Here is a 24,102-nt window from a genome sequence, read left to right as displayed (position 1 = left end):
GAATTGTAAGAAAGGCACTATTTTTTATCACCAATAAGCGAATAATTAAGTTACACCATGTACACTGACTATGCACGATGTGCTTTTCAATTGACATCTATCAGTATGTTTGTCGCAGAAGCTTTTCCGAATGTAACTGTTGGTAAGTGAATTTGGCGACGGGTTGATGCACAATAATTTTATCTAACAGTTGCAATATACAGATTAATATTATTTCAAAAGTATATTTATAGTGTTTTTTTTCATATTTGATATGCTAGGATTTGATTTGTCTGCGTATGTCAGTTTATTTAATGCGTATTTATGCAAATACGCATCTCTGTGATGACAATGACACAATGGCAATTGTAGAAAACGACTCAATATTCAAAAATATCATCATGACGTCTTCTCCTTTGCTAGAGTCGCAATTCTGACTTTTCTCCTAAATGGCAGCGGAATCATTTCGGTACACCTGTCCTTGATAAAGTCCACAGAGTATTTGTCTGACAAATGCATGATCACAACACTATCAACCTCATCAAATAAATGCGAGTTGGACACAATTTCGGACAAATGCGTGTGGCCCCGTTTCCGAGCCTGCTCAACATAATCCTTGCCAGTCGTCTCTTCAATGTATGTAGCCTCTGTTATTATGACCTTGACCTTCAACAGGTCAGGGGTTGGAGGTGAAAGAAATACTTCAAAGGTCGTGTCACCTGAAAGAGAGAATATGAGTCAAGAAGATTGAATGAGCATCCTGATAATCTCACTCACGACTAGCTTACATTGGTGCCAAAGTCTGGAAGGTGATTTAAGGTACAGACGTTTACTACAATATCTGAAAAACTATCGGACCTACTCCAGTCAAAGTTGGTATGAGATTATTAAACAGTCATACAAAGGTTGCACAGGAATCACGCACGCACGAATACGGTGTTAGCGTTGGGCATCTCAACGAGCGTGATTCCCGTGCAACCTTTCGAGTTGTGTTGATTGGTTCAACTGTGTCATATGGCCCTGTGATGCAGGGGTAGCATTATGCAGATGGCTGTTACATTAAATGCTCGTTCCACCCGTGATGAACAGGTCTGGTTGTTGATGAAATATAGTGATAGCTAAACAGACAGATTTTTTATTCATGCACCGATTGTCTTTAAATGTAATATCCAGTTATGTATGACTGTTTAATAATCTCATACCAACTTTAACTGGAGTAGGTCCAATAGTTTTTCAGATATTGTAGTAAACGTCTGTACCTTAAATCACCTTCCACACTATACACTGAAATGTTTATAGCTTAACTCTCTCTACAGCTTCACTGTCATATGTACATGCAAGTCGCTATAGAAGGTACATTTCACCTCACGGAAAGTCTGTGTTGAAGCACGATCGTCTTAGCACTAAGATACAAAACTGGTATTAGTCTGGACTAGTACAAGCAGACACATACACACATTCAAACAGACATGCATGCATGTTGCGATATAAATCAGGGCTTTCCACAACACACAAAAGTATAAAACGGACGCAGAAAAACATTTTACAGTTTTGTAATTCAAGGTAAACCCCTGTAAATACAATAACCTTGAACGCGATATTTAACCACATTTCACCTCACCTGATACAGTATTTCAGTTCTATCATGAAGGACCATTTAATTAATGTGGAACCCGTGAAGGTTAGAATTGGTCTTCAGCAACCAAAGCTTGCCGTACGAGGGATCGGGTAGTCAGGCTTGCTGACTTGGCTGATGTGTTTCATTGTATCCCAGTTGCGTAGATCTATATTCATGGTGTCAATCACTGGTTTGTCTGGTCCAAATTTGAATATTTACAGACCGCCATCATATAGCTGGAATATTGTTGAGTGCGGTGTTAAACAACAAACAATCAATTAATGTGGGCTGTACCCAAAAATGGGGCAGTTCACAGAGGAAAGATAGTGACACTGGTGCAGACCAAGGCTCAAAATAGGATTCGAACCCTATCAGCAGATCCTGGCAAACAAAGGGACACGACTGTGTAGCATAGTAGAAGTGAACTGTCTCACCAAGGTAGGCTATCTCTGGTGTGGTAATGGTGTCGTGTATCTGGACACCACTCCGGTGTAGGGCGCCCAGGTCGGTGCCGGGCTGGTCCTGGTACTCTGGCTTCAGCTGCTGGCTCGTCTTGTACACGATGTAGCCCTGGCTAGGGATGCGGTGGACCGTGGGGAACGACTTCACAGTGTACCCTTTAGGCAGCTGTAGGGGAAATGGTGGGGCATAGATTATCCAAACTGAGAGCCCTTGGCAGGAAAATTGAGAAAAAGTATTATTTCGTTCAAAATTTAAAGTCTTTGAAAATTCATTTTTTTCTTATTTTTGGAGGTAATTTAACAATGCATTGCAACACTGTATTCAATGCAATAATGTCAAATAAAGTCTCCGCCATGTGTTTGGTCCTGTTACCAGTGGACTACAAGTCACTCCGACCAAACCGTCATATTTGTTATAACTAAATCTAAAAGAAATGGAAACTTTTTAATTCCCATCTGGAATTGTTTACTGAGAATTAGGGCTGGCTAAAAAGATCTATAATCGGCATTACCGGTATCGTCCATGAGAAGAAATATTAACGATTATCAATATGGAAATTGTGTCATCAATAATATCTTACAAGAACAATTGTGATGAAATAAAGTTTAAACTTGCCAAAACAGACTTGTTATTGTCAATCATGGCAAATTGACAGAGATGGAAAGTACCGTATTCGACATAATAAGCGCCCAGGGCGCTCTCAAAATTAGAAATAGGGGGCTCTTATTAGAATATTATTTTGGTGAAAAAACAAAGAGTTGAAAGATAAATTTCGTGGTTTATGCTGACGGCCTGAACTGTTTATATACGACAGATATATTTTTCTAGAATTTAAATGCCCATAATTAAGGGTGCATATAACACACAAGTGTGTATAATAAATAAGTCTTGTGTACATTGATGAATCAGAAGGGATGCTAATTGGGATTGTTCACTAGCCAATATATTATTTTAGCAAATATCGCCGTGGGCACTTATTAGAGCAGGGCGGTTATTACGTCGAATACGGTAACTGTTTTTGTTTTAACTTAAATGTCTACAAAGTAACCCATCATAAATGTGTCACCACTCACCAGTGGCATGAGTGAGTGAGTGAGTTGGGTTTAACGCTGCTTTTAACTGTATTCCAGTTATATCATGGCGTGTCAGCTTAATGTGGGAGGAAAGCCCAAAGTGATGCAGGTCTCGAACGTTTACCACTTCGGTGAAACCCACGAGCACGGGTATGGTGCTGACAAACCTAGAAACATAATTGGGGCGAACCGGGATTCGAACCCACAATCATAGGTTTCTGGCGTGCCCAAGGGACGCAACTCTGCACAGCGAATCACGGCGCCTTAGACGACTGGGCCACCTGTGCCCCCCGTTTTTGTTTTAACTTAAATGTCTACAAAGTAACCCATCATAAATGTGTCACCACTCACCAGTGGCATGAAGTGTGTTGATTTCGTTCAGACTTGCCTATTTGCTTAAAGTTACTTCTCTGATATTAATCAATAACTGATCGATATTTAGTTAACAATAATCGATCTCTACCATCTGTATCAATAGCCAGCCCTACTGACAATTGCTGCAGATGTGTGGCAAAGTATTGGCCTCTGAGCAGGTCTAGGTTTTGTAAATCCCTGGTTTGGATTAACTAATAAAGTGATTATCAGGATTATTAACATAAAAAATAAACAAATATGGCTCCTGATCAAATCCTGACATCTATGACAGATATCAATCTAGTTTCTGATGTCTGTACCGTGCCTTTGTCAAGTCATGGCTTAATTCATGGTTCTTGATAATCACAAAAAACATGAAAACCATTGGGTAATCATGGTAATCAAAACAAAATGTTTGTACATGTGATTATCATGCTTGATTCTGAAAAATCCACACTTTGAGTTATGATGGTGCACCTTATTTTAAGTTTACCATGGTACGGAAATCAATTAAATCAAACTTGCATGGTCACTTGCAAATATAGACATGTAGACATACAAAGATTGTTTCCCACCAGTATATCATGTATATAGACATGTAGACATATAGGAACTGTTTCCCACCAGTATATAGACATGTAGACATATAGGAACTGTTTCCCACCAGTATATAGTGAGTGAGTAAGTATGGGTTTATGCCGCTTTTAGCAATATTCCAGCAATATCACTGCGGGGGACACAAGAAATGTGTCACTTGCGTATATAGACATGTAGACATACAGGAACTGTTTCTCACCAGTATATAGACATGTAGACATACAGGAACTGTTTCCCACCAGTATATAGACATGTAGACATACAAGAACTGTTTCCCACCAGTATATAGACATGTAGACATACAGGAACTGTTTCCCACCAGTATATAGACATGTAGACATACAGGAACTGTTTCCCACCAGTATATAGACATGTAGACATACAAGAACTGTTTCCCACCAGTATATAGACATGTAGACATACTGGAACTGTTTCCCACCAGTATATAGACATGTAGACATATAGGAACTGTTTTCCACCAGTATATAGACATGTAGACATACAGGAACTGTTTCCCACCAGTATATAGACATGTAGACATACAGGAACTGTTTCCCACCAGTATATAGACAGGTAGACATACTGGAACTGTTTCCCACCATTATATAGACACCTAGACATACAGGAACTGTTTCCCACCAGTATATAGACATGTAGACATACAAGAACTGTTTCCAACCAGTATATAGACATGTAGACATATAGGAACTGTTTTCCACCAGTATATAGACATGTAGACATACAGGAACTGTTTCCCACCAGTATATAGACATGTAGACATACAAGAACTGTTTCCCACCAGTATATAGACATGTAGACATACAGGAACTGTTTCCCACCAGTATATAGACAGGTAGACATACAGGAACTGTTTCCCACCAGTATATAGACATGTAGACATATAGGAACTGTTTTCCACCAGTATATAGACATGTAGACATACAAGAACTGTTTCCCACCAGTATATAGACATGTAGACATACAAGAACTGTTTCCCACCAGTATATAGACATGTAGACATACAAGAACTGTTTCCCACCAGTATATACAGACATGTAGACATATAGGAACTGTTTCCCACCAGTATATAGACATGTAGACATACAAGAACTGTTTCCCACCAGTATATAGACATGCAGACATACAAGAACTGTTTCCCACCAGTATATAGACATGTAGACATACAGGAACTGTTTCCAACCAGTATATAGACATGTAGACATATAGGAACTGTTTCCAACCAGTATATAGACATGTAGACATACTGGAACTGTTTCCCACCAGTATATAGACATGTAGACATGCAGGAACTGTTTCCCACCAGTATATAGACATGTAGACATACAGGAACTGTTTCCCACCAGTATATAGACATGTAGACATACAGGAACTGTTTCCCACCAGTATATAGACATGTAGACATACAGGAACTGTTTCCACCAGTATATAGACATGTAGACATACAGGAAAAGTACGAGAATCTGTACTTTACTAAGAAAGTGTTATCCCAAATATAACAGTTGTTACAGTTGACCACTTTCTAAATGGCATTGTGTGTTCATAGCTTTTGGCTATGCCAATTTACACTTGTCAGAGGGGTACACAAAGTATGTGATCTAGATTACCAGTTGTCAGACTTCATTTTTGTGGAAGCCTCGGTGGCTGAGTGGGTTAGATCGCTGACTTTGTGCGCTGGCAATTAGGTGCTTCACTCTAGCAGTGTGGGTTCGAACACCGGACGGGACTCAACCAAAAAAAGGCATACAGTTATAATATAGAAAGAAATATAAGTAATACAACCATATGTTTCAGTAAAACACTCTCACCTTGGCGACATCATCTGGACCGAGCGGCACAATGCTCATGTTGGTCAGCGCTGTGGTCGTCTCATCTATACTCTTGTATCCTTGGGCAACAGATTGGATGAGGTCAGGGAGGTGTGCGGGGACGTAGTAGTTAGGGCGGGGAAGACTGAACAGACTTCGCTTGGCGGCGTGGTGAGGCAGTGCCGCGATGTGGTCCATGTGACCGTGGCTGAACACAAACATCCCTGGGTCAGTTATGGCATCCTCATTAGTGTAGGGTATTATATCTGGCGTACAGCTAATATGGCATCTCAGCAAAACTTCACCAAGTGAAAATGACACCAATTTGCGAAAACGTCCTCTAGCCAAAAGGGAAAACAGCTACTACTGCCTGGCAAAAACGGCACTTTATTTTTATTTTACCATGGTACGGAAATCAATTAAATCAAACTCACATGGTCACTTGCAAACTACCAATAATAACTCTCTCAAGTTGACTACCTGATGAATACATCCCTGTAATTGATGCTCTCAAGTTGACTTTTTCGGATTAATACATCCCTGTAACTGACGCTCTCAATTTGACTACCTGATGAATACATCCCTGTAACTGATGCTCTCAATTTGACTACTTGATGAATACATCCATGTAACTGAAGTTGGCTCTCAAGTTGACTACCGGATTAACAGATCCCTGTAACCGTTGCTTCCAAGGTGATTACCTGATGAATACATCCCTGTAACTGATGCTCTAAAGTTGACAACCGGATTACCTGATGAATACATCTCTGCACCTGATGCTCTCAATTTGACTACCTGATGAATACATCCCTGTAACTGACGCTCTAAAGTTGACAACCGGATTACCTGATGAATACATCTCTGCACCTGATGCTCTCAATTTGACTACCTGATGAATACATCCCTGTAACTGACGCTCTAAAGTTGACTACCGGATTACCTGATGAATACATCTCTGCACCTGATGCTCTCTCTAGATGAGTAACCCATGTCAAAGGCCACCTCCAGATCGTTGGATTTCACCACAACGCTCGTCTCCATGCCTGCTATGGACCAGGCGAACACCCGGTATCGTCCACACTGGATCCATTTCTGAATGTCATCCATTCTCCTTCTAATGAAGTGTCTCCGGCACACTGGAAAATATGACAACCTTACCGTTCGGGAGGTTGAAATGAACAAACCCTTGTAACATGATTGCATCACAGACCTAATCGATTTCATTGACTTTCAACGAGACTCTTTCAACTTTGCGAAACATCGAGGGGGCGTAACTCTATTTGGCGATCTCACAGGAATAGAGTAACCCCCCTTTGACAAGGGGGTCGTATAAAGTTTATTTTGAGTAATAAATGCTGGTGTTCGTACAGAAATGCGACATGTGTCAGGTTTGATATCTCCATCTGCTCAGAGGGTTGAGAGTGTTTCATCTAGACGGCTACGAGATTCTACTACATTCTCGCGAGATTCATGACGTCGCCTTGACGACGATTCACTCTTGATCTAAACGGTCATCACCATTGCTGTCACTGAACTTGTCACACTCAGTATTCATCACTTGTCTACGTTGTATTGGGATCATGTCTACCTACGCTAATATGAACCAGTACGATAAAGGTATCTAGGTCTCATTGGTTCGGACATTTCGTCTCATTACACCCTTATTTCTTTGTTTTAATCAATGCATAGTAGCCCAACTCGAACAGATTTGTTTAGTTTCAATAACATTTCGATTGTGTTTTGTAGGTTTTTGAGCTGGCGATGTTGCCGTTTTGGTTTTCTCAGGCTTTGTTTCATGAAAGCATTGAACGTTCCCATGCATAGAACTGCTAGTGATCATCCGCGAAGTATTCGCGAGCGAAATTTTGAAAACAAAAAAGATCAAATAACCCCCTGGATGCCAGAGGGACATATATGTCACTCCTCTTCAACCCCCACTTTGAAGTCGAATAAAATTCAAAATACATCACACACACAGAAACACTTCACAGTTTTGAATAATGTGGGAAATTCCCTTTTCTGTGATACCTTTCACTGGCATTTTAGGCCAAGCAAAAGTACTGAAAATGACCTCTGAAAATTAGGTAAATCGTAAATGTCGCCATTTTTTACACATTACTAAATGACCACTCACTGCGTTATTTACAGCATGTTTTGAAAGCTAAATTTCGGATATTTAAAAAACCCAACTTTTTTATATGTCTTTCTTCTTTGCTGTTGCACCTGTAGATCTGATCATCAGATTCCCCCTGAACTTTGATATCTGGGCCCCTCCCCGCCAAGTAGGTTGAATCGGGAATAATAACATCATGTTTGTTGACTATTTTATTTCATCTAAGTGCATGTATTTTTAACACAACTTTTACCTGAGATTTGTATTCTTGACACCATGGTAGGTAATAACTACTATCGATAGCTAGTGACACCAGGCCGTTCTGTTCATTGTGTCTTCCTCTCACATTTCTCTAACAGCATAACACTCATCCAATGCTGCTTGTAACATACACGTCCACCACTTTCTATCTCTGTCTATAAATACTTCTCCACCTTCCTATCAGCGGGCTACGTGCCGATACTTCACCATCCTTGACCCCCTGTCTGAACTGCCTGCCTCCCACACCCCTACCCCCGTGTCCACCTCCGTGTCCCTCACCAGCCCCACCCTCCCCGATGCCTCCCACTTCGAAGAGATTGACCTCCACGAGGAAGTCACACAGCCCCAGTCCACTGTGAGAACCATCAGATCTCGTGTGACCGGCTTCTTCAGGAGTGTGTTCCGTGCTCGCAAGATGGACGCTTGAATCAGTGACATCTGGTGACATTGTCTTATTTAGATCACAGTGCTCTCTACATTTTAGACATTTTTGGACAAAATATGTGGCTTTTCTGGTTTTGTGCTTGCGCTAATTAAATCTGTTTATCTTTCAAATTAAACCTTTGTTCATTTTTCATAAGCTCGCCTAGGCCCAAGGTAGACGGTAATGGAAGCCTTGGACTGTTGGAGACAAAGGTAATGTTTCGGTTATTGTTTCGGGTGGTGTATTTGTTTCTCTCTCAGATAACAACACATTGATTCAGGACACCGAGCGTGTTAAGTCAAATTGTAAAGTCGCGATATAAGACACAACACCATACATGTAAATTCGACACTTGACATGTTAAAGAAATATTAAATGAATTATAAACCAACTGAAACATACTCAGTCGATTTGAGACAATTAATTAAGAACGTCGTTTGAAACGCTTCTACTTACAAGCAGAAAATAACATTTTATACTTTATGTTCATACCATTTGACATGTCCATCATATAATGGCCGTATTCGCCTTAATAAGACCACTTGGCCGGCAATTTGACAAACTGGGACGCTTATTAAAACCATAAAAACGAGTTAAATTTATATTCAGGGATAGAGCGGCATTGAAAAAATCTTAGCTCAAACGTCATTAAACCTTTAAAATGTTTCTATAATAGTTCAAATCCAGGTAATTATATAGCCCTTCTAAGATTCCGTGTTCTGTAAATATATCTAATATACTCATGAAATACAGACTGTTACTACCTTTTCGGTCTTAGTAGGGTGCGCTTACAAAGATTATTTACAGATTTACTAACTAGAGCAGGACGTATAATACGGCGAATTTGGCACTTGTGTTGTATCGATACGTATAACCTACTGATACAATCGTATCGCTCGAAGAATCGTTCCACAGGTGTAACGTGCCCAGAAAAGTATTATCCCACCATTCAGAATCTCATTTCCTGACAGTATTACCTAAAATTTTAAGTACTAATTTTATTTATGTAGTTCCTGTATTCCAAGGGTGGATCCACCATTTTTAAAGGGCAGGGGTGGACACTCTTTCAACATTTGCAAAACATCGAGGGGGCGTAACTTCATTTGGCGATCTCACAGGATTAGAGTAACCCCCCTTTGACAAGGGGGTCGTATAAAGTTTATTTTGAGTAATAAATGCTGGTGTTCGTACATAAATGCGACATGTGTCAGGTTTGATATCTCTATCTGCTCAGAGGGTTGAGAGTGTTTCATCTGGGCGGCTACGAGATTCTACTACTTTCTCGCGAGATTCATGACGTCGCCTTGACGACGATTCACTCTTGATCTAAACGGTCATCGCCATTGCTGTCACTGAACTTGTCACACTCAGTATTCATCACTTGTCTACGTTGTATTGGGATCATGTCTACCTACGCTAATATGAACCAGTACGATAAAGGTATCTAGGTCTCATTGGTTCGGACATTTCGTCTCATTACACCCTTATTTCTTTGTTTTAATCAATGCATAGTAGCCCAACTCGAACAGATTTGTTTAATTTCAATAACATTTCGATTGTGTTTTGTAGGTTTTTGAGCTGGCGATGTTGCCGTTTTGGTTTTCTCAGGCTTTGTTTCATGAAAGCATTGAACGTTCCCATGCATAGAACTGCTAGTGATCATCTGCGAAGTATTCGCGAGCGAAATTTTGAAAACAAATAAGATCAAATAACCCCCTGAATGCCAGAGGGACATATATGTCCCTTCTCTTCAACCCCCACTTTGAAGTCGAATAAAATTCAAAATACATCACACACACATAAACACTTCACAGTTTTGAATAATGTAGGAAATTCCCTTTTCTGTGATACCTTTCACTGGCATTTTAGGCCAAGCAAAAGTACTAAAAATGACCTCTGAAAATTAGGTAAATCGTAAATGTCGCCATTTTTTGCATATTACTAAATGACCACTCACTGCGTTATTTACAGCATTTTTTGAAGCTAAATTTCGGATATTTAAAAAAACAACTTTTTTTATATGTCTTTCTTCTTTGCTGTTGCACCTGTAGATCTGATCATCAGATTCCCCCTGAACTTTGATATCTGGGCCCCTCCCCGCCAAGTAGGTTGAATCGGGAATAATAACATCATGTTTGTTGACTATTTTATTTCATCTAAGTGCATGTATTTTTAACACAATGTTTGCCTGAGATTTGTATTCTTGACATACGTAATAACTACTATCGATAGCTAGTGACACCAGGCCGTTCTGTTCATTGTGTCTTCCTCTCACATTTCTCTAACAGCATAACACCCATCCAATGCTGCTTGTAACATACACGTCCACCACTTTCTATCTCTGTCTATAAATACTTCTCCACCTTCCTATCAGCGTGCTACGTGCCGATACTTCACCATCCTTGACCCCCTGTCTGAACTGCCCGCCTCCCACACCCCTAACTCCGTGTCCACCTCCGTGTCCCTCACCAGCCCCACCCTCCCCGATGCCTCCCACTTCGAAGAGATTGACCTCCACGAGGAAGTCACACAGCCCCAGTCCACTGTGAGAACCATCAGATCTCGTGTGACCGGCTTCTTCAGGAGTGTGTTCCGTGCTCGCAAGATGGACGCTTGAATCAGTGACATCTGGTGACATTGTCTTATTTAGATCACAGTGCTCTTTACATTTTAGACATTTTTTGGACAATATATTTGGCTCTTCTGGTTTTGTGCTTGCGCTAATTAAATCTGTTTATCTTTCCAATTAAACTTTGTTTATTTTTCATAAGCTCACCTAGGCCCAAGGTAGACGGTAATGGAAGCCTTGGACTGTTGGAGACAAAGGTAATGTTTCGGTTATTGTTTCGGGTGGTGTATTTGTTTCTCTCTCAGATAACAACACATTGATTCAGGACACCTAGCGTGTAAAGTCAAATTGTAAAGTCGCGATATGTGACACAACACCATACATGTAAATTTGACACTTGACATGTTAAAGAAATATTAAGTGAATTATAGACCAACTGAAATATACTCAGTCGATTTGAGACAATTAATTAAGAACGTCGTTTGAGACGCTTCTACTTACAAGCAGAAAAAAACATTTTATACTTTATGTTCATACCATTTGACATGTCCATCATATAATGGCCGTATTCGCCTTAATAAGACCACTTGGCCGGCAATTTGACAAACTGGGACGCTTATTAAAACCATAAAAACGAGTTAAATTTATATTCAGGGATAGAGCGGCTTTGAAAAAATCTTAGCTCAAACGTCATTAAACCTTAATAATGTTTCTATAATAGTTCAAAACCAGGTAATTATATAGCACTTCTAAGATTCCGTGTTCTGTAAATATATCTAATATACTCATGAAATACAGACTGTTATTACCTTTTCGGTCTTAGTAGGGTGCGCTTACAAAGATTATTTACAGATTTACTAACTGGAGCAGGACGTATAGTACGGCGAATTTGGCGCTTGTGTTGTATCGATACGTATAACTACTGAAACCATCCTATCGCTCGAAGAATCGTTCCACAGGTGTAACGTGATAGTCGTAGTGCCCAGAAAAGTATTATCCCACCATTCAGAATCTCATTTCCTGACAGTATTACCTAAAATTTTAAGTACTAATTTTATTTATGTAGTTCCTGTATTCCAAGGGTGGATCCAGCATTTTTAAAGGGGAGGGGTGGACACTCTTTCAACATTTGCAAAACATCGAAGGGGCGTAACTTCATTCGGCGATCTCACAGGATTAGAGTAACCCCCCTTTGACAAGGGGGTCGTATAAAGTTTATTTTGAGTAATAAATGCTGGTGTTCGTACATAAATGCGACATGTGTCAGGTTTGATATCTCTATCTGCTCAGAGGGTTGAGAGTGTTTCATCTGGGCGGCTACGAGATTCTACTATTTTCTCGCGAGATTCATGACGTCGCCTTGACGACGATTTACTCTTGATCTAAACGGTCATCGCCATTGCTGTCACTGAACTTGTCACACTCAGTATTCATCACTTGTCTACGTTGTATTGGGATCATGTCAACCTACGCTAATATGAACCAGTACGATAAAGGTATCTAGGTCTCATTGGTTCGGACATTTCGTCTCATTACACCCTTATTTCTTTGTTTTAATCAATGCATAGTAGCCCAACTCGAACAGGTTTGTTTAATTTCAATACCATTTCGATTGTGTTTTGTAGTTTTTTGAGCTGGCGCTGTTGCCGTTTTGGTTTTCTCAGACTTTGTTTCATGAAAGCATTGAACGTTCCCATGCATAGAACTGCTAGTGATCATCCGCGAAGTATTCGCGAGCGAAATTTTGAAAACAAATAAGATCAAATATTTAACCCCCTGAATGCCAGAGGGACATGTATATGTCCCTCCTCTTCAACCCCCACTTTGAAGTCGAATAAAATTCAAAATACATCACGCACACAGAAACACTTCACAATTTTGAATAATGTGGGAAATCCCCTTTTCTGTGATACCTTACACTGGCATTTTAGGCTAAGCAAAAGTACTGAAAATGACCTCTGAAAATTAGGTAAATCGTAAATGTCGCCATGTTTTCCACATTACTAAATCACCACTCACGGCGTTATTTACAGCATGTTTTGAAAGCTAAATTTCGGATATTTAAAAAACAACTTTTTTATATGTCTTTCTTCTTTGCTGTTGCACCTGTAGATCTGATCATCAGATTCCCCCTGAACTTTGATATCTGGGCCCCTCCCCGCCAAGTAGGTTGAATCGGGAATAATAACATCATGTTTGTTGACTATTTTATTTCATCTAAGTGCATGTATTTTTAACACAATGTTTGCCTGAGATTTGTATTCTTGACATACGTAATAAGTACTATCGATAGCTAGTGACACCAGGCAGTTCTGTTCATTGTGTCTTCCTCTCACATTTCTCTAACAGCATAACACTCATCCAATGCTGCTTGTAACATACACGTCCACCACTTTCTATCTCTGTCTATAAATCCTTCTCCACCTTCCTATCAGCGTGCTACGTGCCGATACTTCACCATCCTTGACCCCCTGTCTGAACTGCCTGCCTCCCACACCCCTACCCCCGTGTCCACCTCCGTGTCCCTCACCAGCCCCACCCTCCCCGATGCCTCCCACTTCGAAGAGATTGACCTCCACGAGGAAGTCACACAGCCCCAGTCCACTGTGAGAACCATCAGATCTCGTGTGACCGGCTTCTTCAGGAGTGTGTTCCGTGCTCGCAAGATGGACGCTTGAATCAGTGACATCTGGTGACATTGTCTTTTTTAGACCACAGTGCTCTTTACATTTTAGACATTTTTGGACAATATATTTGGCTCTTCTGGTTTTGTGCTTGCGCTAATTAAATCTGTTTATCTTTCAAATTAAACCTTTGTTCATTTTTCATAAGCTCGCCTAGGCCCAAGGTAGACGGTAATGGAAGCCTGGGACTGTTGGAGACAAAGGTAATGTTTCGGTTATTGTTTCGGGTGGTGTATTTGTTTCTCTCTCAGATAACAACACATTGATTCAGGACACCTAGCGTGTAAAGTCAAATTGTAAAGTCGCGATATGTGACACAACACCATACATGTAAATTCGACACTTGACATGTTAAAGAAATATTAAATGAATTATAGACCAACTGAAACATACTCAGTCGATTTGAGACAATTAATCAAGAACGTCGTTTGAGACGCCTCTACTTACAAGCAGAAAATAACATTTTATACTTTATGTTCATATCATTTGACATGTCCACCATATATTGGCCGTATTCGCCTCAATAAGAGCACTTGGCCCGCAATTTGACAAACTGGGACGCTTATTAAAACCATAAAAACGAGTTAAATTTATATTCAGGGATAGAGTGGCTTTGAAAAAATCTTAGCTCAAACGTCATTAAACCTTAAAAATGTTTCTATAATAGTTCAAAACCAAGTATTTATATAGCCCTTGTAAGATTCCGTGTTCTGTAAATATATCTAATATACTCATGAAATACAGACTGTTATTACCTTTTTGGTCTTAGTATACGTAGCAGGGTGCGCTTACAAAGATTATCTACAGATTTACTAACTGGAGCAGGACGTATAATACGGCGAATTTGGCACCAGTGTTGTATCGATACGTATACGTATAACCTACTGATACCATCCTATCGCTCGATGAATCGTTCCACAGGTGTAACGTGATAGTCGTAGTGCCCAGAAAAGTATTATCCCACCATTCAGAATCTCATTTCCTGACAGTATTACCTAAAATTTTAAGTACTTATTTTATTTATGTAGTTCCTGTATTCCAAGGGTGGATCCAGCATTTGTAAAGGGGAGGGGTCGGGATTTTCCCCCACCTATCTGGATCAGCCTCTGGGATACAACCACAAATGTCCTTCTGTTGTCGCCATGAACGCTACCGCATACAATCCAGGGGCCATCTCACAAGTATCCCGCGACAAGGAACCACCTCACTACCTACCAGAAGTTCCGTACAAAATGTCTGTTTTCAGATTAAATACTTTTTTAACACAATTACTTTCTTGTATGGGTGAGAATATCCACAATTATGCAAAGATAATCCAATAAAAGAATTTTAAACAAAAAAAACGCTGTGTTATGTATGTTTGTTGTTTAACGCCGCATTCAACGATATTCCAGTTGTATGAAGACTGTCTGAAAATAATCGAGTCTGGACCAGACAATCCAGTGATTGACATGCACATAGATCCACGCAAGTGGAATACGATGACATGCAATCAACCAAGTCAGCGAGCCTAACCACCTGATCCATTTAGAGCCTCTTCCGACAACCATTGGTTGCTGGTGGCCTAAACTGCCTGGCAACAGAAAGGATACACCTATGTTTGATGGTGATTGAAATGAAACAAACATGAAATGAGTATACGATGGTGATGTATTTGATATGGGTTTAAGTTTGCAGTGATTCCGCGACTGTTTTCAGCCTAGTAACGTTTTGATAATGTTAGTAATTGTTTGGTCAGATCCAATTTTCAAGTGTATACTTTCTTTTGCCCGGGGGTTTATTTTCGTACCGAATCCCCAGGGGCTTTGCAGTATATGGTTATTAGTCTCTTCATTTTTTTTTCTATATATTTTTTTTTTTTTTTCAGACACCGATTTGACTAGTATTCAATCAAACTGGATTTTCAATTTGATGCTATCACCAGTAATTAGTGCTTGTTATCAGAATCAGAACCCGATTGTTTCCCTTGATGTGCTTTGAGCAGTAGCCATCAGTTAGGATAGATTAGCCCTTTCATCCCCTTTCTGATCCAGCACCCTTACGATCATAAGAGTTAGGAGCATTTTTAAAGGGGAGGGGTCGAAACTCTTTCAACATTAGCGAAACATCGAGGGGGCGTAACTTCATTCGGCGATCTCACAGGATTAGAGTAACCCCCCTTTGACAAGGGGGTCGTATAAAGTTTATTTTGAGTAATAAATGCTGGTGTTCGTACAGAAATGCGACATGGGTCAGGTTAGATATCTCCATCTGCTCAGAGGGTTGAGAGTGTTTCATCTGGACGGCTACGAGATTCTACTACTTTCTCGCGAGATTCATGACGTCGCCTTGACGACGATTCACTCTTGATCTAAACGGTCATCGCCATTGCTGTCACTGAACTTGTCACACTCAGTATTCATCACTTGTCTACGTTGTATTGGGATCATGTCTACCTACGCTAATATGAACCAGTACGATAAAGGTATCTAGGTCTCATTGGTTCGGACATTTCGTCTCATTACACCCTTATTTCTTTGTTTTAATCAATGCATAGTAGCCCAACTCGAACAGATTTGTTTAATTTCGATAACATTTCGATTGTGTTTTGTAGTTTTTTGAGCTGGCGATGTTGCCGTTTTGGTTTTCTCAGGCTTTGTTTCATGAAAGCATTGAACGTTCCCATGCATAGAACTGCTAGTGATCACCGCGAAGTATTCGCGAGCGAAATTATGAAAACAAATAAGATCAAATATTTAACCCCCTGGATGCCAGAGGGACATATATGTCCCTCCTCTTCAACCCCCACTTTGAAGTCGAATACAATTCAAAATACATCACACACACAGAAACACTTCACAGTTATGAATAATGTGGGAAATCCCCTTTTCTGTGATACCTTTCACTGGCATTTTAGGCCAAGCAAAAGTTCTGAAAATGACCTCTGAAAATTAGGTAAATCGTAAATGTCGCCATTTTTTACACATTACTAAATCACCACTCACGGCGTTATTTACAGCATGTTTTGAAAGCTAAATTTCGGATATTTAAAAAAACAAACTTTTTTATATGTCTTTCTTCTTTGCTGTTGCACCTGTAGATCTGATCATCAGATTCCCCCTGAACTTTGATATCTGGGCCCCTCCCCGCCAAGTAGGTTGAATCGGGAATAATAACATCATGTTTGTTGACTATTTTATTTCATCTAAGTGCATGTATTTTTAACACAATGTTTGCCTGAGATTTGTATTCTTGACATACGTAATAAGTACTATCGATAGCTAGTGACACCAGGCAGTTCTGTTCATTGTGTCTTCTTCTCACATTTCTCTAACAGCATAACACTCATCCAATGCTGCTTGTAACATACACGTCCAACTCTTTCTATCTCTGTCTATCAATTCTTCTCCACCTTCCTATCAGCGTGCTACGTGCCGATACTTCACCATCCTTGACCCCCTGTCTGAATTGCCTGCCTCCCACACCCCTACCCCCGTGTCCACCTCCGTGTCCCTCACCAGCCCCACCCTCCCCGATGCCTCCCACTTCGAAGAGATTGACCTCCACGAGGAAGTCACACAGCCCCAGTCCACTGTGAGAACCATCAGATCTCGTGTGACCGGCTTCTTCAGGAGTGTGTTCCGTGCTCGCAAGATGGACGCTTGAATCAGTGACATCTGGTGACATTGTCTTATTTAGATCACAGTGCTCTTTACATTTTAGACATTTTTGGACAATATATTTGGCTCTTCTGGTTTTGTGCTTGCGCTAATTAAATCTGTTTATCTTTCAAATTAAACCTTTGTTCATTTTTCATAAGCTCGCCTAGGCCCAAGGTAGACGGTAATGGAAGCCTGGGACTGTTGGAGACAAAGGTAATGTTTCGGTTATTGTTTCGGGTGGTGTATTTGTTTCTCTCTCAGATAACAACACATTGATTCAGGACACCTAGCGTGTAAAGTCAAATTGTAAAGTCGCGATATGTGACACAACACCATACATGTAAATTTGACACTTGACATGTTAAAGAAATATTAAATGAATTATAAACCAACTGAAACATACTCAGTCGATTTGAGACAATTAATTAAGAACGTCGTTTGAGACGCTTCTACTTACAAGCAGAAAATAACATTTTATACTTTATGTTCATACCATTTGACATGTCCATCATATATTGGCCGTATTCATAAGAGCACTTGGCCCGCAATTTGACAAACTGGGACGCTTATTAAAACCATAAAAACGAGTTAAATTTATATTCAGGGATAGAGCGGCTTTGAAAAAATCTTAGCTCAAACGTCATTAAACCTTAAAAATGTTTCTATAATAGTTCAAAACCAGGTAATTATATAGCCCTTCTAAGATTCCGTGTTCTGTAAATATATCTAATATACTCATGAAATACAGACTGTTATTACCTTTTCGGTCTTAGTAGGGTGCGCTTACAAAGATTATTTACAGATTTACTAACTGGAGCAGGACGTATAATACGGCGAATTTGGCGCTTGTGTTGTATCGATACGTATAACCTACTGATACCATCGTATCGGTCGAAGAATCGTTCCACAGGTGTAACGTGACAGTCGTAATGCCCAGAAAAGTATTATCCCACCATTCAGAATCTCATTTCCTGACAGTATTACCTAAAATTTTAAGTACTAATTTTATTTCTGTAGTTCCTGTATTCCAAGGGTGGATCCAGCATTTTTAAAGGGGAGGGGTCGGGATTTTCCCCCACCCCCCGAATCAGCCTCTGGGATACAACCACAAATGTCCTTCTGTTGTCGCCATGAACGCTACCGCATACAATCCAGGGGCCATCTCACAAGTATCCCGCGACAAGGAACCACCTCACTACCTACCAGAAGTTCCGTACAAAATGTCTGTTTTCAAATTAAATACTTTTTAAACACAATTACTTTCTTGTATGGATGAGAATATCCACAATTATGCAAAGATAATCCAATAAAAGAATTTTAAACAAAAAAAACGCTGTGTTATGTATGTTTGTTGTTTAACGCCGCATTCAACGATATTCCAGTTGTATGAAGACTGTCTGAAAATAATCGAGTCTGGACCAGACAATACAGTGATTGACATGCACATAGATCCACGAAAGTGGAATACGATGACATGCAATCAACAAGTCAGCGAGCCTAACCACCTGATCCATTTAGAGCCTCTTCCGACAACCATTGGTTGCTGGGGGACTAAACTGCCTGGCAACAGAAAGGATACACCTATGTTTGATGGTGATTGAAATGAAACAAACATGAAATGAGTATACGATGGTGATGTATTTGATATGGGTATAACAGTTATGTTTGGGATATTAAGTGTGCAGTGATTCCGCGACTGTTTTCAGCCTAGTAACGTTTAGATAATGTTTGTAATTGTTTGGTCAGATCCAATTTTCAAGTGTATACTTTCTTTTGCCCGGGGGTTTATTTTCGTACCGAATCCCCAGGGGCTTTGCAGTATATGGTTATTAGTCCCTTCATTTTTTTTTCTATATTTTTTTTTTTTTTTTTTTCAGACACCGATTTGACTAGTATTCAATCAAACTGGATTTTCAATTTGATGCTATCACCAATAATTAGTGCTTGTTATCAGAATCAGAACCCGATTGTTTCCCTTGATGTGCTTGAGCAGTAGCCATCAGTTAGGATAGATTAGCCCTTTCATCCCCTTTCTGATCCAGCACCCTTACGATCATAATAGTTAGGAGCATTTTTAAAGGGGAGGGGTCGAAACTCTTTCAACATTTGCGAAACATCGAGGGGGCGTAACTTCATTCGGCGATCTCACAGGATAAGAGTAACCCCCCTTTGACAAGGGGGTCGTATAAAGTTTATTTTGAGTAATAAATGCTGGTGTTCGTACAGAAATGCGACATGTGTCAGGTTTGATATCTCCATCTGCTCAGAGGGTTGAGAGTGTTTCATCTGGACGGCTACGAGATTCTACTACTTTCTCGCGAGATTCATGACGTCGCCTTGACGACGATTCACTCTTGATCTAAACGGTCATCGCCATTGCTGTCACTGAACTTGTCACACTCAGTATTCATCACTTGTCTACGTTGTATTGGGATCATGTCTACCTACGCTAATATGAACCAGTACGATAAAGGTATCTAGGTCTCATTGGTTCGAACATTTCGTCTCATTACACCCTTATTTCTTTGTTTTAATCAATGCATAGTAGCCCAACTCGAACAGATTTGTTTAATTTCAATAACATTTCGATTGTGTTTTGTAGTTTTTTGAGCTGGCGATGTTGCCGTTTTGGTTTTCTCAGACTTTGTTTCATGAAAGCATTGAACGTTCCCATGCATAGAACTGCTAGTGATCATCCGCGAAGTATTCGCAAGCGAAATTTTGAAAACAAATAAGATCAAATATTTAACCCCCTGAATGCCAGAGGGACATATATGTACCTCCTCTTCAACCCCCACTTTGAAGTCGAATAAAATTCAAAATACATCACACACACAGAAACACTTCACAGTTTTGAATAATGTGGGAAAATTCCCTTTTCTGTGATACCTTTCACTGGCATTTTAGGCCAAGCAAATGTACTGAAAATGACCTCTGAAAATTAGGTAAATCTTAAATGTCGCCATTTTTTACACATTACTAAATCACCACTCACGGCGTTATTTACAGCATGTTTTGAAAGCTAAATTTCGGATATTTAAAAAAACCAACTTTTTTATATGTCTTTCTTCTTTGCTGTTGCACCTGTAGATCTGATCATCAGATTCCCCCTGAACTTTGATATCTGGGCCCCTCCCCGCCAAGTAGGTTGAATCGGGAATAATAACATCATGTTTGTTGACTATTTTATTTAATCTAAGTGCATGTATTTTTAACACAATGTTTGCCTGAGATTTGTATTCTTGACATACGTAATAACTACTATCGATAGCTAGTGACACCAGGCCGTTCTGTTCATTGTGTCTTCCTCTCACATTTCTCTAACAGCATAACACTCATCCAATGCTGCTTGTAACATACACGTCCACCACTTTCTATCTCTGTCTATAAATCCTTCTCCACCTTCCTATCAGCGTGCTACGTGCCGATACTTCACCATCCTTGACCCCCTGTCTGAATTGCCCGCCTCCCACACCCCTACCCCCGTGTCCACCTCCGTGCCCCTCACCAGCCCCACCCTCCCCGATGCCTCCCACTTCGAAGAGATTGACCTCCACGAGGAAGTCACACAGCCCCAGTCCACCGTGAGAACCATCAGATCTCGTGTGACCGGCTTCTTCAGGAGTGTGTTCCGTGCTCGCAAGATGGACGCTTGAATCAGTGACATCTGGTGACATTGTCTTATTTAGATCACAGTGCTCTTTACATTTTAGACATTTTTGGACAATATATTTGGCTCTTCTGGTTTTGTGCTTGCGCTAATTAAATCTGTTTATCTTTCAAATTAAACCTTTGTTCATTTTTCATAAGCTCGCCTAGGCCCAAGGTAGATGGTAATGGAAGCCTGGGACTGTTGGAGACAAAGGTAATGTTTCGGTTATTGTTTCGGGTGGTGTATTTGTTTCTCTCTCAGATAACAACACATTGTCGATTTGAGACAATTAATTAAGAATGTCGTTTGAGACGCTTCTACTTACAAGCAGAAAATAACATTTTATACTTTATGTTCATACCATTTGACATGTCCACCATATATTGGCCGTATTCACCTTAATAAGAGCACTTGGCCCGCAATTTGACAAACTGGGACGCTTATTAAAACCATAAAAACGAGTTAAATTTATATTCAGGGATAGAGCGGCATTGAAAAAATCTTAGTTCAAACGTCATTAAACCTTAAAAATGTTTCTATAATAGTTCAAAACCAGGTAATTATAAAGCCCTTCTAAGATTCCGTGTTCTGTAAATATATCTAATATACTCATGAAATACAGACTGTTATTACCTTTTCGGTCTTAGTAGGGTGCGCTTACAAAGATTATTTACAGATTTACTAACTGGAGCAGGACGTATAATACGGCGAATTTGGCACTAGTGTTGTATCGATACGTATAACCTACTGATACTATCGTATCGCTCGATGAATCGTTCCACAGGTGTAATGTGATATACTGCCCAGAATAGTATTATCCCACCATTCAGAATCTCATTTCCTGACAGTATTACCTAAAATTTTAAGTACTAATTTTATTTCTGTAGTTCCTGTATTCCAAGGGTGGATCCAGCATTTTTAAAGGGGAGGGGTCGGGATTTTCCCCCACCTATCTGGATAAGCCTCTGGGATACAACCACAAATGTCCTTCTGTTGTCGCCATGAACGCTACCGCATACAATCCAGGGGCCATCTCACAAGTATCCCGCGACAAGGAACCACCTCACTACCTACCAGAAGTTCCGTACAAAATGTCTGTTTTCAGATTAAATACTTTTTTAACACAATTACTTTCTTGTATGGATGAGAATATCCACAATTATGCAAAGATAATCCAATAAAAGAATTTTAAACAAAAAAACCGCTGTGTTATGTATGTTTGTTGTTTAACGCCGCATTCAACGATATTCCAGTTGTATGAAGACTGTCTGAAAATAATCGAGTCTGGACCAGACAATCCAGTGATTGACATGCACATAGATCCACGCAAGTGGAATACGATGACATGCAATCAACCAAGTCAGCGAGCCTAACCCCCCGACCCATTTAGAGCCTCTTCCGACAACCATTGGTTGCTGGTGGCCTAAACTGCCTGGCAACAGAAAGGATACACCTATGTTTGATGGTGATTGAAATGAAACAAACATGAAATGAGTATACGATGGTGATGTATTTGATATGGGTATCACAGTTATGTTTGGGATATTAAGTTTGCAGTGATTCCGCGACTGTTTTCATCCTAGTAACGTTTTGATAATGTTTGTAATTGTTTGGTCAGATCCAATTTTCAAGTGTATACTTTCTTTTGCCCGGGGGTTTATTTCCGTACCGAATCCCAAGGGGCTTTGCAGTATATGGTTATTAGTCCCTTCATTATTTTTTCTATATTTAAAAAAAAAAAAATCAAACATTATTCTTTACTTAATAACCTCAAAACCCCAGACACCGATTTGACTAGTATTCAGTCAAACTGGATTTTCAATTTGATGCTATCACCAATAATTAGTGCTTGTCATCAGAATCAGAACCCGATTGTTTCCCTTGATGCACTTGACCAGTAGCCATCAGTTAGGATAGATTAGCCCTTTCATCTCCTTTCTGATCCAGCACCCTTACGAGTTTGGTGCCCCTTCCCAATCAAACGCCCTCACACGATCCTTAGGGTTAGGTTCAAGTCAAGGATCTATATTTGCCTTTTCATTTCACATTGTAATGTTTCATCTATAACCATGATAACGATAATAACACAAAATAGTTACAGTTTTTACTATAGTAGCTGAGGCAGTAAATCAGCGTTAGAAATTGGCATACTAGTCGTATAGTCCTTGACAAACTGGGACACAGTGAACCAGTTCTTCCAGTCTACAACTCCGCTGAAACATAAACGTACTGGAGCTAAGATTTTAATTTACACAAAAGTTGTAAGTTTGAAACAGGGTACGTTGGAATACTGATCTACGCGCAAGCACTGGCCGTCAAGCCAAAACAAACTTTGATTTGTTTAGGGTTTTTTCTGCACATGGGAATCGTGCAACTCGCGACTTGAATATGGGTGAATCTCGGTCTCTGTGTAGACGCTTTCTTAAGAATTATGATATGTATATATAGACTGGCATTATACTAATTTTGGTATGAGTACACAATGCCATTTTGAAAGGGGTCAAATTTAACACATGTCATATGTGGGATAACAATTTCTTTGTAAAGCACACATTCTATTATCATACCTCCATGTCAGAATGATGAGATCTGATTGGTTCACGTGATCTTAATAGAATAAATCTCTTATACCCCGCTACGAACAAGTCAGGCTTCCGCGGATTTCAGAGCGGGAGAATAAATCACTTTTACCTCGCTTCAAATCAAGTTTTAAATTTGTATGAATTATTTTACAATATCATATTAAAAACATATCGGTAAGATCAATTCGTCGTAGCATGATCACCCGGGATACATGGGGTTTCATGCGTCCCACGTGTGTTGAGTATGGCGAGTGGTATAAGACCTAA

At 39.9% G+C, this 24,102-nt stretch overlaps 6 protein-coding genes across 6 annotated transcripts; 5 read left to right on the top strand and 1 right to left on the bottom strand.

Moving 5' to 3' along the window:
* Nucleotides 1-263: 263 nt before the first annotated feature.
* Nucleotides 264-7,157, bottom strand: LOC139477403 (uncharacterized). The gene is made up of 4 exons (XM_071259967.1): nucleotides 6,850-7,157; nucleotides 5,910-6,117; nucleotides 2,032-2,224; nucleotides 264-698 (listed from the first exon to the last, which is right to left on the bottom strand). The coding sequence occupies exons 1-4, from the start codon at nucleotides 7,131-7,133 to the stop codon at nucleotides 379-381; spliced, it is 1,005 nt and encodes a 334-aa protein (XP_071116068.1). The 5' UTR covers nucleotides 7,134-7,157; the 3' UTR covers nucleotides 264-378.
* Nucleotides 7,158-7,489: 332 nt separating this feature from the next.
* Nucleotides 7,490-8,710, top strand: LOC139477305 (uncharacterized). Its single transcript, XM_071259859.1, has 3 exons — nucleotides 7,490-7,526; nucleotides 8,139-8,191; nucleotides 8,468-8,710. The coding sequence occupies exons 1-3, from the start codon at nucleotides 7,490-7,492 to the stop codon at nucleotides 8,708-8,710; spliced, it is 333 nt and encodes a 110-aa protein (XP_071115960.1).
* Nucleotides 8,711-10,110: 1,400 nt separating this feature from the next.
* On the top strand, nucleotides 10,111-11,324 carry LOC139477300 (uncharacterized). The gene is made up of 3 exons (XM_071259855.1): nucleotides 10,111-10,147; nucleotides 10,759-10,811; nucleotides 11,082-11,324. Exons 1-3 carry the CDS (start codon nucleotides 10,111-10,113, stop codon nucleotides 11,322-11,324), a joined length of 333 nt encoding a protein of 110 aa, XP_071115956.1.
* Nucleotides 11,325-12,735: 1,411 nt separating this feature from the next.
* Nucleotides 12,736-13,954, top strand: LOC139477304 (uncharacterized). The gene is made up of 3 exons (XM_071259858.1): nucleotides 12,736-12,772; nucleotides 13,389-13,441; nucleotides 13,712-13,954. Exons 1-3 carry the CDS (start codon nucleotides 12,736-12,738, stop codon nucleotides 13,952-13,954), a joined length of 333 nt encoding a protein of 110 aa, XP_071115959.1.
* Nucleotides 13,955-16,387: 2,433 nt separating this feature from the next.
* Nucleotides 16,388-17,605, top strand: LOC139477306 (uncharacterized). Its single transcript, XM_071259861.1, has 3 exons — nucleotides 16,388-16,424; nucleotides 17,040-17,092; nucleotides 17,363-17,605. Exons 1-3 carry the CDS (start codon nucleotides 16,388-16,390, stop codon nucleotides 17,603-17,605), a joined length of 333 nt encoding a protein of 110 aa, XP_071115962.1.
* Nucleotides 17,606-20,037: 2,432 nt separating this feature from the next.
* LOC139477301 (uncharacterized) lies at nucleotides 20,038-21,257 on the top strand. The gene is made up of 3 exons (XM_071259856.1): nucleotides 20,038-20,074; nucleotides 20,692-20,744; nucleotides 21,015-21,257. The coding sequence occupies exons 1-3, from the start codon at nucleotides 20,038-20,040 to the stop codon at nucleotides 21,255-21,257; spliced, it is 333 nt and encodes a 110-aa protein (XP_071115957.1).
* The last annotated feature ends 2,845 nt before the right edge of the window (nucleotides 21,258-24,102 follow it).

Source organism: Haliotis cracherodii, unplaced genomic scaffold (assembly GCF_022045235.1).
Source record: "Haliotis cracherodii isolate W230 unplaced genomic scaffold, xgHalCrac1.p SCAF_33, whole genome shotgun sequence".
Taxonomy (NCBI): Eukaryota; Metazoa; Mollusca; class Gastropoda; order Lepetellida; family Haliotidae; genus Haliotis; species Haliotis cracherodii.
This window is presented reverse-complemented; position numbering and strand designations above follow the sequence as displayed.